The 13,358-nt window shown below is 39.4% G+C and overlaps 1 protein-coding gene across 1 annotated transcript in view; it reads right to left on the bottom strand.

Annotated features, from left to right (window-relative positions):
* Positions 1–201: 201 nt before the first annotated feature.
* The window catches only part of FRRS1L (ferric chelate reductase 1 like), a 32,756-nt gene continuing 19,599 nt past the window's right edge, over positions 202–13,358 (bottom strand). The window contains exons 4-7 of the mRNA XM_058180851.1: positions 10,698–10,836; positions 8,009–8,255; positions 2,588–2,664; positions 202–282 (exon numbers count right to left, since the gene is read on the bottom strand). Of these exons, the coding sequence (XP_058036834.1) occupies positions 274–282; positions 2,588–2,664; positions 8,009–8,255; positions 10,698–10,836 (472 nt within the window). The 3' untranslated portion in view covers positions 202–273. The remainder of the gene's footprint in view (positions 283–2,587; positions 2,665–8,008; positions 8,256–10,697; positions 10,837–13,358) is intronic.

Consider the following 13,358-nt stretch of genomic DNA (forward strand, 5'->3'; position numbering starts at 1 on the left):
TCTGAATGATTAAATTGTTCTCTAATATAAACTCCAATAGAAAAGAGTAGAATTTTAAGCGACATTGTCTGACAAATAATTTCAATCTGTCATAATAATATACGAGATGTCATGGAGTTCCCATCAATAAATAGAATGTCAAGGCAACAATAAGTAACAAACAAAAAGGAGAAGAAAAAGTCTGATAGGCAGCTGAAGGCATAAAAATATCTTCATACTTGTAAATACTGACCACATGCTCCGAAACCGGTGGAGAATCTATATCATGCCGAGTTATAGAACCTAAAATAGGTTAAACAAAAGAAAATATAAGAGAAATCATATTAACAATGAATATTGGAAATGCCATAAAAAAGAAGGAACTGTTTACCATGTGTGGTGGTTTTTTATATATATATTGAAAAAAATCCTTAAAAGTGTTAAAAAGAAATTCTTCAATATATTAATAAAATCATTAAAAAAATTTGAATTGGAACTACACATAGGTATAATTAGGCATAATTCCAGGAAGTATAAATGAAAAATATAACAATTTATTAAAAGATATGCTAAAAGCTGCAAAAATAAATTTGACATTGGAAAGGAGGAACTTTGCTGACAATACGATACTGGGATACTGGGATACCAAAATTGAAGAATATGTAGCAATGGAAAGAGTGAGAGATTACATCCATAATAGAAATCAAGCCAAATTTAAACAAGAATGGTTCCTATATATACTATATATTATCATCCTTGTGAGCCATTCAGTTATGTCCAACCCCCAGTCACTCTATGGATCAGCACTCTCTATGCCCCTTAGTCTCACCCTGCCTCCTTTAGATCTGCCATGGTCATCCCTGTGTCATCCTTTAAAGTGTTCAGCCAGTGGGTACCAGGGCAGACCCTTCTCTTTTTTCCACTGATTACTCTCAGTATGATTGACTTTTTGAATGAGTCGGCTCTCGTGATGTGACCAATATATGACAACCTCTGTTTGGTGATATTGACTTCAAGTAATAATTTGAATGAGGTTTTGTCTAGACAGAGGTCCCCAACCCCCACTCTGTGACCTGGAAGCAGGTCGTGGCTCATTGGGAACTAGGCCATGCAAATGGAGGGTGAGCACGCAAGTGTACAAAGCACAAGTGTACAAGTGGCAGGTGCTTGCACGAGACCATTGCCTCTGACCCCCGCCGCCCGTGCTGCTGGTCCGCAGAGCCAGAAAGGTTGGGGTCCACTGGTCTAGAACACAGGTGTGAAATTCAATTGCATCATGTGACATCACATGATATACCATGATATTTTTTGCCTTTGTGGAGTTGGGGGGCTGTGACCTCCGTGTGATTCATCTGGCCCGCCGCCCGCCACTTTGACACCCCTGGTCTAGAACTTCTTTGTTATTTTTGCAGTCCATGGAATGCATAATACTCCCCAAGACCACAGTTCAAAGGCATCCACCCTTCTCCTATCTGCCTTTTTCAGAGTTTTCAAGTTTCTCAGCCATAAGTAGTAAACTATAAATTGTATTGCATGGCAAATTTAGAATATTTGGAATATGCTTTTAGGAACAAAGTTATGGAACCAATAAGAATAATGAATGAAAGGATTTAAATTGATGCTAGCAATAATCTTTAATATATAATGTAAAATTTAAGTATCTTGAGGTTAGAGGTTAAGGAAATAAATGAAAGGGAGGGGGAGAATGTTTTCTGAGAATGTTTGTATTTAAGTCTTGTTTATATTTAGTTGTTTATCTTTTTGTTATTCAACTGTTGCTATCCAATATAGATCATTTTTCTTTTGTATTTCATAATGCTAAAAATATTTTTTTTTAAAAGAAAATAATAATTGCAGCTGCTAACTACAGACTACTTACTTGTAACTGTGGTTTTTTTCAGTGATCATGTATGCATTTACATTGAGCAGGGAAATTGCTCTTCTACTTATTACCTTGTTGAACACTTAAGTGGTTGGAACTCAACCTCTAACTGCCTAAATACCTGTATCCACTTAAACTGCCTTGGTTTTTCATTAAGATCAATATCGCAATACAGATAGTCCTCAATTTACAACCCTAATCATTTATATAATTGAGCACAAAATTCTGTTGCTAAACAAGATAGTTGTTGTGAAGCTTGCCCACTTTACAACCTTTCTTATCACAGTTGTTTAAGTGAATCATTGTTATTATCAAGCTAATAACATGTTTGTTAAGTGAATCTGGCTTCCCCATTGACTTTCCTTATCAGAAAGTTGCAGTTCTCATAAATACATGGCAGTTGACAAATGTCTGAAGTTTGATCATATGACCCTGGGGATGCGGCAAAAGTCATAGGTGTGAAAAATGGTCATAAATTGCTTTTTTTTTTTGGTGATGTAACTTTGAATGGTCATTAAACAAATGGTCGTAAATTGAGGGCTAAATAGATGGATGATAGATAGATAGATAGATAGATAGATAGATAGATAGATAGATAGATAGATAGATAGATGATAGACAGCAGACAGACAGATGGATGATAATAAATCACAACATGAAACTTCTTGGTTGAGACACAAAACATTTTCTTCTTCTCAAGGAATAAACAGTCCATTTTTTTCTCACTTCTATTCTTTGCTTAGATGCCAGTCTGCCATATCTTACAGGGAGAGGGGAACTCATGGGGGAATCAGACGGGGAATCTGCAAGCAAGAGATGGGAAAAGAAAAGCAATAGTCATGCCATCCTGAGACATCCATTGCCATGGTCCCAGGAATGGAATGCAGCACTTATCCATCTATCAACCACAACAGGGAATGTTTACCAAAACATTTTCTCTAAATATGACTGGACAATGGAGATATAATGACGCGGTGGCTTGGGAAGGGCAATGCAGCAAAGATGTTCCCCAGTGCAGTAAAGAGGCCCACCAAGCCATTAATTGCCCCTCACCTTGGCTTGAGAAGTGCCTGAGAAGGCAAAAGCAATGCTTAAAGGCAGAGAGGGAGCCCTGAGAAGAATGGAGATCATAGAGTTCACACCCATCATCCAGCATTGGTGAGGGAACTCCAATCAGAGGCCCACAAGTGGATCGGGACCATGACAGCAGAGATGTCGACCCAATGATAAGTGGCACATAATCCCAGTAATGATCCAAGTAGAACCAAAGTGCAAGGACATGCTAATGGCCTGCAATTTCAGGAGCTAAAAGCTCCAATAACTTTCATGCAGCTAGATGGCTTACTAGTGGGAATGGGGGGGGGAAGCAATATTTATGACTGAGCTGATAGAAGTAAAGATGGGGATTCATGAAGAGGCTATTTGATTTATCATGACTCTGGGCATGGATCACCCAATGGTATCTATACTGGCGTGACTGCTAAAGTGGAACCCCTCCATAGACTAGAAATCTGCCGGAAACTCTTTGGGTGGGAAACCACCAGGGGTGAAATAACCAGGGCCGGGTTATTTACGGGACCGCCTACTGCTACCGAATACCTCTCACCGACCCGTGTGCTCTCATAGAGAGGGACTCCTCAGGGTGCCGTCAGCGAGGCAATGTCGTCTGGCGACGCCCAGGGGAAGGGCCTTCTCTGTGGGGGCTCCCACCCTCTGGAACGAACTACCCCCCGGACTTCGTCAGCTTCCGGACCTTCGGACCTTCCGCCGCGAGCTTAAAACATACTTATTTAATTGCGCAGGACTGAGTTAGATTTTAAATTTATGGTTTTAAATTGGGTTTTATTTCTATATTTTTAAATTATTGGGCTTTTAGAATAAGTTTTTTAATTGTTTTTTATATTGTATTTATGTGTTTTTTAAGTGCCTGTAAACCGCCCTGAGTCCTTCGGGAGATAGGGCGGTATATAAATATGATCAAATAAATAAATAAATAAATAAATGCTACCGGTTCACACCAGTTCAGGCGAACCGGTAGCGGCGGTGAGTGGTTCAGAGAACCGGTAGTGGCGTAGTATGAGGCTCCACCCACCCTCCCAGACATTGTTACTTTCTGGTTTTAACCAGGAAGTAAACTGTTTTTTACCTTCTGAGCATGCGCAGAAGGCTTTGCACATGCACAGTGGGTCCAAAATTGCATGTAATGCGTGCAGTGCATGCACTTCTGAACTGGTAGGAAAGGTAAGTAGATTTACCCCTGGACCGCAGAGAAAGTGAAACAATGTATCCATGTGCCACTTGTTAAGAGAGCAAAAGAAGAACATACAGCTTTGGACCATTAGCTACCGTAATTGCCTCAATTAGCTATTCCTAGCAAATACTAGAGACTGGAGGATGCAGGGATGGGCTTCAAAATTTTTAGCAAGGGTTGCCCGATTGCTGGGTGGGCATGGACATGGTGGGTGTGGCCTAGTCAGCCTCCTGTATCACAGTGGGGGGGGCATTATTGCCCTCCCTGACCTCCAGAGGCTTTACTTGAGCCTCCAGGAAGGCAAAAATGGCCTCCCCAGGCTCTGGAGGCCCCCAGAAGCCTATTTTTCGCCTTCCCCAAGCCTCCGTGCACGCCCTGCACTTACCTATATCCAAAATGGGCTGCATGGCGGGGGGAGAGGTGGGGGGACAGGCCAGGAGTGGGATTTGGGAGTTCTCTGAACTGCACAGAATATTACTAGAGGTTCTCCCGAGCCCCTGCGAACCCCCAGCAGCCCACCCCTGGGAGCAGTGGTGAAATCCAATTTTTTTATTACTGGTTCTGTGGGCGTGGCTTGGTGGGTGTGGTGTGGCTTGGTAGGCATGGCAGGGGAAGGATATTGCAAAATCCCCATTCCCTCCCCACTCCTGGAGGAAGGATATTGCAAAATCCCCATTCCCTCCCTACTCCTGGAGGAAGAATATTGCAAAATCTCCATTCCCACCCCACTCTGAGGTCAGCCAGAGGTGGTATTTGCCAGTTCTCTGAACTACTCAAAATTTCCACTACCAGTTCTCCGAACTGCTCAATATTTCTGCTACTGGTTCTCCAGAACCTGTCAGAACCTGCTGAATTTCACCCCTGCCTAGGAGGATGTGTTTAGCAAACAAGAGGTGGATGTGTTCCACCCCCCAACACATGGACTATACAATAGAGATGTTACCCAGGGTCATATTACTGAAGCCCACTTTACTTGATGACACCAGACAGTTAGAGGAACACAGGGCTTTCATTGACAAGAATTTAGCCTTAACAAAAAAGTCAAAGAAACAGTTGGTCCACTAAAGAGAGAAGATGGCAAGGAAGTAATAGGCAGTTGAGAGAAAGCAAAGCTCATTATTTGCCTCAGTTTCATGCAAAATGAAACTGTAGCCCAACTTATCAAAAACATAACTGTAAAAGACAGACTAGAAATCAAAATTAAAATAATCAAGAAAATTGTAAGAGAACCCCTATCTGGTTTTGACAAATATAAATCACCGGGACCTGACAGATTACAACCCAGAGTTTTGAAGGAGCTGATGGATGCTAGGTCAGAACCATTGTACCATATCTTTCAAAAATCCTGGAGCAGTGGGGAACTATCAGAGGACTGGAAAAGAGCTGGTATGGTTCTCATCTTCAAAAAAAAAAAGGGGGGGGGGCAGAACCAGGAAACTACAAATCAAACAGTTTAACATCCATACCTGGGAAGATTCTGGAAAAAATAATAAAAAAACAGAACTGTGAACATCTAGAATCAAATAGTTATAACTAGTAGCCAGCAAGCGCGTGTCCAAAGTGAACCAGTGGTAACACCGGTTGAAACCCACCACTGATGTTGACCCTTTGGAAAAAGTGCAAAGACCAACTAAGATAATTAGAGACTAGAGACAAAAATATATGAAGAACAGTTGTTGGAATTGGGAAGAGAAAAGAAGGACTAGAGGTGACATGATAGCAATATTCCAGTTTGAAGGGTTGCCAAAAAGCACCACCAGACGATAACAAAAGAAACAATGGATGGAAACTATTCAAGGAGAGAAGTGACTTGGAATTAAGGAGAAACTTCCTAACTACATGCCTTTAGAAGTTGTAGATGTTTATTACTTTTTAAGTTTTTAAGAAAAGAATGGACCACCACCTATCTGAAATCATATAGGATCTCCTGCTAGAGCAGGGGATTGTATGGAAGACCTCCAATGTCCCTTCCAGTTCTATTCTGATTGAATGAAAACCCTACATTTAATAAGATGTCAATTTTGGTGGCCAAGCATGTAAAAGGATATAGAAAGCTGCCCTATGTGAACGCAGCCCAAAAGCACCATGGTCTCCTACAACTGGTGACTAGCTCTACTTCCCCCCAGGAGGAAATCTCCATGGACTTCATTGTAGAATTACCCAACAGTTCAGGTAATTCCATCATATGGGCAATAGTTCAGGTAATATCGACATTTTTTCCAAGCAAATACACTTATTGCCATGTCAGAAAATTCCCTCGGCACAGACCTTAGCTAAACTCTTTGTGCAACATATCCACTGACTCCATGATGCCACCGAGAGGATCATCTCTGACAGAGGCATATAATTTACATCCAGTTTTTGGTGTGGATTCTTAAAATTATTGGGAAGGTCCCAAGGGCATCCTCAAAGAAATGGAGGCTGTGAACATATGAATCGAGTCATGGAACAATATCTCCATTACTATGTCAACAATCAACAAGACAATTGGTCCAATATCCTCCCTTTCGCAGAGGTGGCCTATAACAATGTCATGCACTCTGGCACTGGATTCACACTTGATTCACACTGCCATTTGGCGACTGGACAAGATTTCATGGCTATGCCAAAACTCCCACGGCAGACCTCCCATCGCCGACTGTATGCCATCCCTACAAAATACTTGACCAATCATTTGCAAAATGCTGGAGGAAGCTAGGGAAAGCCACAAAAAAAAATAAAAAAATAAAAAAATACACAGACCCAAAAAAATATCCAACCACAAGCTGGATTTCAAGTAGGAAATGAAGTTTCTTCTCTACAAGGTACTCTACAAAGTACTTGCAGTCCATACTACCTTTGAAAAAAAATTGGGTCTCCAGTATATTGGCCCATTCCCCATTGTCATTCCCCACTTCAACCCTGTAACCCTGTAACTATAGAAGTAAAATTGCATAAGACTATCCGACAAGTTCACCCAGTGTTCCACTGCATCCTGATAGGATGAAAGTAATTTTGGAAGACTTTATTCATGAAGATTAATGTGTGTTTTATTATGGTCGTCTTTTGAAATCAATGCTACGTTAGCCTCTATCCAACTACCTGTTACTGAATATTGTATTGTATTGTATTGTGTTGTGTTGTATTGTATTGTATTATATTATATTATATTATATTGTATTTATTATATTATAATATTATATTTAACATTACATTACATTTTAATTTGTAGAATAGCATAGCATAACATAGTACAGTATGATATATGACATGGTATGATATGATATGATATGATATGATATGATATGATATGATATGATATGGTGATATGATAATGCAATTATATGTCAATACCAAGAAAGTTACATTTTAGTTTGGCACAACTTGTATATCCAGCCTTAGATCAGATTTTTTTGGTTGTTTTACTATGACTATATATTAACAATTTTATTCCGGTGTTTCCTCTCATAAGATAGAACACAGTAGATAATCATGCCAAACTTTAACCATGCAAGCCCCCTGTATAGTTTAATGTAATCTCTACTGTGTCTTTTGTAATAATACAGTAAAGAATCAGTTGATTGGTTTGATTGACCATCAATTAACAGCAGTGGTGGTCCAGTGGGTAGATTGCAGTGCTGCAGGCTAACTCACAGCTCACTCCAGGAGTTTGATTCGGAGTGGCTCATGGTTGACTCAGCCTTTCATCCTTCTGAGGTTGGTAAAATGAAGAGCCAGATTGTTTGGGGCAATATGCTGACCCTGTAAACCACTTAGAGAAAGCTGTAAAAGCACTGTGAAGCGGTATAGAAGTCTAAGTGCTATTGCTATCAATTAAATGTCAATTGCTAATGTTTAAAGACCACATAGATTTTCTCTAGGAGGAGGATAACCAACCAAACAAAAAATGAACTTACCCTGAATTGCTGGGCCCCAAGCAAATAAATAGTACCAACTTAGATGGAGATCTACGATAGTTTCATCCCTGGGAACCTTCACTGGGCGCTTAAATCGACATGTGACACGGTTATTTTCAAAAATACCTTCTTCATCTCTGGCAGGGTTTCTTTGGATCTCTTTTGCCCACTGACCAACATTGTAGAAGTGATGTATTCTGACTCTTCCATTATCATCATGAACACAGGCCATAACATCATCTCCACCCTAAATTGAAAAATGAACTAAGAATTTCACTTGAAAATGTCTACTGAAATATGAAGATAGGTAATCTTGGCATAAGTGATCTCAATATTGGGGAATGAGATAAGGGTCAAATTGCTGAGATATTATGGTGGTCTGAGAGAATATCATGCTTGTCCTGGCCTGCTGCACTCGCCTTCATTCAAGTCCTTCAACCTACCTACTTTTTCTGCCATCTCTGCCTTTTGGCTGCCCTGCACTGCCTCCAGCTGATCCTGACTATCTTGTTCCTCATGCTGCTGCTGGGGTGCATCTGGGCAAGGCAGCCGTTGGTCATTTCAAGGGAGGAAGACGATGGCAAAGTTCAGTTGAGAGCAGTGGGGGATAGCAGAGGTAACTGTTGATGGTGTAGGCAGTGATGTGCAGGACAACCAAAAGGTTTGCGTGTGGGCATCGTGAAAGGTTTGCAAAGGCTTCACAAAGAGTCAACAGATGCCTTAGCTGACATGCCTTATCGGCAGCGGGAGCAAGAAAATAGCAAAGCATAGATGGCAGGGATAGGTGGTAGCAGGATGCAGAGCCGCCAGAAGGGCAGAGATGGGAAGAGATAGGCAGGTGGGAGAAATTAAAGTGCACGTTGTGGTTGAAAATGGGGATAAGCTTCCTGAATTTTGATCATATAATGTGGGGTACTGCAATGGCTATAACTTTGAGAACCAATCATAATTATCATTTTTCCAATGTCATAATAATTTTGAATAGTTGTTGAATGGTCATTGAGTGAGGACTACTGATTTGTAACCTTACAAATAAAGATAATATCAGTAAACATGACTGGTGCTTCTTATCTGAACAATTTCTAAGAGCTTATGATATTAAGCCCACCTTTTTCTTCTTTTTTTCTGGAATGTCAAGCCTTGTTCTTTCTGACTTTCATGAATCAAACAATGTATACAGTAATCAAAGTAGGTTCAAATCATATTGCTATCAATAGGCACAATTTATTTCCTCAACTAGTAGCATAAAGGTCACAAAAAAAGAGAAGGGGGCTGGAACAGGCTTATTCTGGCTAACAAGAGATAGTTATTAAATTTTCTGTAATTTTGCAAGCCAGCTGAGAGCAGAGCTAAGCAACAACACATAGTGCACTGATCAGCTGTATGGAAGCAAGTGTGGCTATGGATATGGAGCCAGCAGAGCTGGTTGTTAAAATTGACCAAAACATTACTGATCATACTCTCCTTATTGATAAATTTTCATTTAGGAAGGGAGAAGGACCCCTGTTGATTCACTGCACTCCATATTCCATTCCTATCCCTTTATCTTTATCCCTTGCCTCTATCCTCTTTGTTTATCTACCCAATGGCAAGGCTGGTGGCTGAAACTGTGGCCTGATGCTGGTTGACACCAAAATGAGTAGGAGAACTCAGCAAGGACTGGCCACCAGCTAGACATTGGAGCTGGGGCTGGAATCATGGAGCTGAGGCCCAGAGCTGGGGAAAAGGAGAAAGGAAAAGCCAGGGAATACTGAGTCCAGGCTTCCACCTGTAATTCAGAGGTCAGAGATGCTGACTCAAGCCAATGGTATTTGCATTTATTTTTGCATTTGTATCACCAGAGGCAGCAACACCAAAATATTTTCCAAGGGTGAAATTTGGAGGCAAGAGATGCTGAGCAGAGGTGGGTTTCAGCAGATTCTGACCAGTTCTGGAGAACTGGTAGCAGAAATTTTAAGTAGTTAGAAGAACCTGTAGTAAAAATTCTGACTGGCCCTGCTCCCATCTATTCTCTGCTTTCTGAGTCCCAGCTGATCAGGGGGAGATGTGGATTTTGCAGTTCCCCCTTGGAGTGGAGTAGGAATGGACTTTTTACAGTATCCTTCCCCTGCAATGCCCACCAAGCCACACCCACTAAGCCACACCATGCCCACACCAAACCAGACCCACAGAACTCGTAGTAAAAAAAGTTGAGACCCATCACTGATGCTGAACCAAGCCAAAATGTTGGCAAGATATAGTGAAGCAGCAAAACATGGTCCTATTCTGGTCAGGAAAATAGAGGTTTAAAATGGCAAGGATGACAGTGGCAATAACAGCTGTAAGACAATGAATAAAAAGGCTGGTGGGGATAGGATTGGAGAGCTAACTTGGAATTGGATGGTGATACCAACAAGCCTAGAGACTATCAGAGACTTGGGGAATGATAAGAGTTGATCTCTATGCTGCTAGTAGGACCATTGGAGAAGGTGGATAAGTTGTTTTTTAGACAAACAATATTTACTTAAAATTGTTTATCACCCTTAATTGGTTATCACATTTCTGTCATTCTGTCCCATCATTAGAATTGTGCAAAATGCTATGTATATCAAATTGCTACATTTTGTCATTATTTTTATTCAAATAATAATTTGAATACTTTTTCTCCAAGAAAAAGCAGCAATTATTTCAGCAAAAAACACATTCTTACCATTTTCTTATCTGAGGAAAATCCTACAGCTACCCAGCCATCAGCTTCAGCACTCAGTTCAAACTCTATGTCCGCTCCTATTCTGCGGTAACTGAGAAAATAGTCGCATGTATCTGCAGTGCATCCAGGTTTACCATACCTACATGTGATAAAGGAAATGGAAACCATTCAAAGAACTTTCCTCTTGAACTATATCTGTATTTGCAGTTAAACAACATTAAATTGGTAGTTATTTCAAGGTTAGTCAGTGGTGGGATTCAGCCAGTTAGCACCATTTCGGGTGAACTGGTTATTAACTTTCTGAGGAGTTTGATGAACTGGTGGTTGGAAGAAATCATTAGGGCAGAGAACCGGTTGTTAAATTATTTGAATCCCACCACTGAGGTTAGTGTACTGCTAACTTTCTCCTCATTTATTTAAGGGTTTATTAAATTATTTGTTATAATTTTTAGTGGTTTTTTTTACTAATTTACATACAGTATCAGTTCTTGATCCATTAACTTATGAATGAATCCCCAGCTCTGAGTGTGGGAAGAAAATAAAAATGTGACAAAATGTGCTCAGTCTATATGATTTCTACAAACTGGTAAGAAAACATAAAGCATACCGGGCATATTAAATTCTATTTGAATACTGAAAAACAATGAGGTATTGGAATCACAATTTGTGCTGGAATCAGAGCTAGAAAACTAAAATCCTATAGTAGTCTATTAGAACAATCGATACAACAAATTGTCTTCTGTTTCTCCATTCTTTTCGGTTGTTCCAATAAAGGTAGTGATTAGTTCTCAAATATCATCTGGAAGACCTCAGAGACTCACTTCATTTACATTATGAACAGTACCTTTTTAACTAGCAGCACAAAGTAAAAATATTGATGTGCTAAAATATCATTTTGAAGTTGTTACACAAAAATACTCTGAAGGCTGAATCCTTATTGTTGTTATTTGATGTGCAATTCTTGAAAACCTTAAGGCTTAAGGATAACAATAAGGAGAATACTTAATCATAATGACCCAACCCTGATTTTTCCAGAGCGCTTTCTTTGCTCTTGCTGTGAATTCTAATTATGGTTTCATGATATGTCAGAATATTTTTCTCCTTATACACACACACACACAATTATAACTCCCAATAGATTATCTAATAAGCCCTTAATTTAAACCTAGGGGCTAGAACTCATAAGACAACTATTTTCCATGTTGATGAAGTTGATGATTCCTGATGTTCCTAATAGGCAATGGGCCCTTAAGCATGTGTTAATTTGTTTGAAACAACGTTTGTTTTTTTCACTAAGGGAATATCAATTTTTGATCCCTTAGCTCGACATTAAAATAGGCAACTAAAAGCACTGTACAAAATATTTTCATGGAATACTGCAGGTTGGAATACATTTCATTTTCATCTCTTCTTATTTCTGGAAATTTGGGCAACAATAGTTATCAAAGTGTATTTCTTTGCTTTGAATGTTTTGAATGTTTTGAAAAGACTGTTACAAGCAGCCTTGCCTTTTTTCTTCCTACTAGTCTATGAGCCGAACTGGTTGAACTCAGCATTTGTCAGTACTTTGTATATATAGTTGACAATTGAACAATCACAGAGTCATAGGGCTGGAAGGGACCTTGGAAGTCTTCTAGTCCAACTGTAAAACCTTTTCTCATTACTGAATTGCAATTTGTTGGATAGGACCCAATGCTCAAATATAAAGTGATACTATCACTTCTCATAATCTTAATGCTTTCCCTTTCTTGGCAGTCTTAGGAGTGTATTGGGTTTGTTGTTGTTTTTTGGTAGATGTAGCATACTGCTGGCTCATACTTAAATGGTGGGCCAAGACACCTAGATCCACTGTTATTATGTTTAGCCAGGTACTGTCTATTCTATACCTATGCATTTTTTCCCCCATCTAAATGCAGGACCTTACACTATGTGTAAAATCTTTTCTTATCACTGAACTCCATCTTATTGGATAAGGTCAAGTTTGTCAAGATCTTCTGAATCTTGAATTTATCTTACAAAGTGTTTGCAATTCCCCCTTAACTTTATGTCATGTGAAAAATTGATGAGCTCCCCCTTTATCCCTCATTTCATTTATGAAGAAGTTGAAGAGCAGTGGGCCCATGACAGAACTCTGAGGTATTCCAGTGTATGCATTCCTTCATGTAGATGCAGCTCCATTGAGTACTACATGCTAAGTGCACTTGGTTAAGCAACTGTAAATCTATCTGATGGTGATACTGTCTATCCCACATTATTCTACCTTACCAAGAAGTAGGCTGTGATCTACTTTGTCAAATGTCTTACTAAAATCCAGATGTATTATATCCACGTTTCCCTAATTCACTAATTAATTAATTATATTATATATATTATTATTAATTATTATTATATTATATTTATTTTATTATATTTTATTATATTGGTTTCATTCCCAAACCCCCAAAATTTTAACCTAAGACTGTCTACTATTGACCTCACCCCATTCCTAAGAAGTCTGTAAGGGGTGTGCATAAGCACACCAGCATGCCTACCATCCCTGTCCTAATTTTTCCTCTATTTGTACCTATTTTATTTAGTCAATTCATGCTTATACTTATATAAATTACCTAATATGTTCTTGACAAATAAATAAATAAATAAATAAATAAAAATTTAGAGAGT

The sequence above is a fragment of the Ahaetulla prasina genome, chromosome 4 (assembly GCF_028640845.1).
Source record: "Ahaetulla prasina isolate Xishuangbanna chromosome 4, ASM2864084v1, whole genome shotgun sequence".
Classification (NCBI taxonomy): domain Eukaryota; kingdom Metazoa; phylum Chordata; class Lepidosauria; order Squamata; family Colubridae; genus Ahaetulla; species Ahaetulla prasina.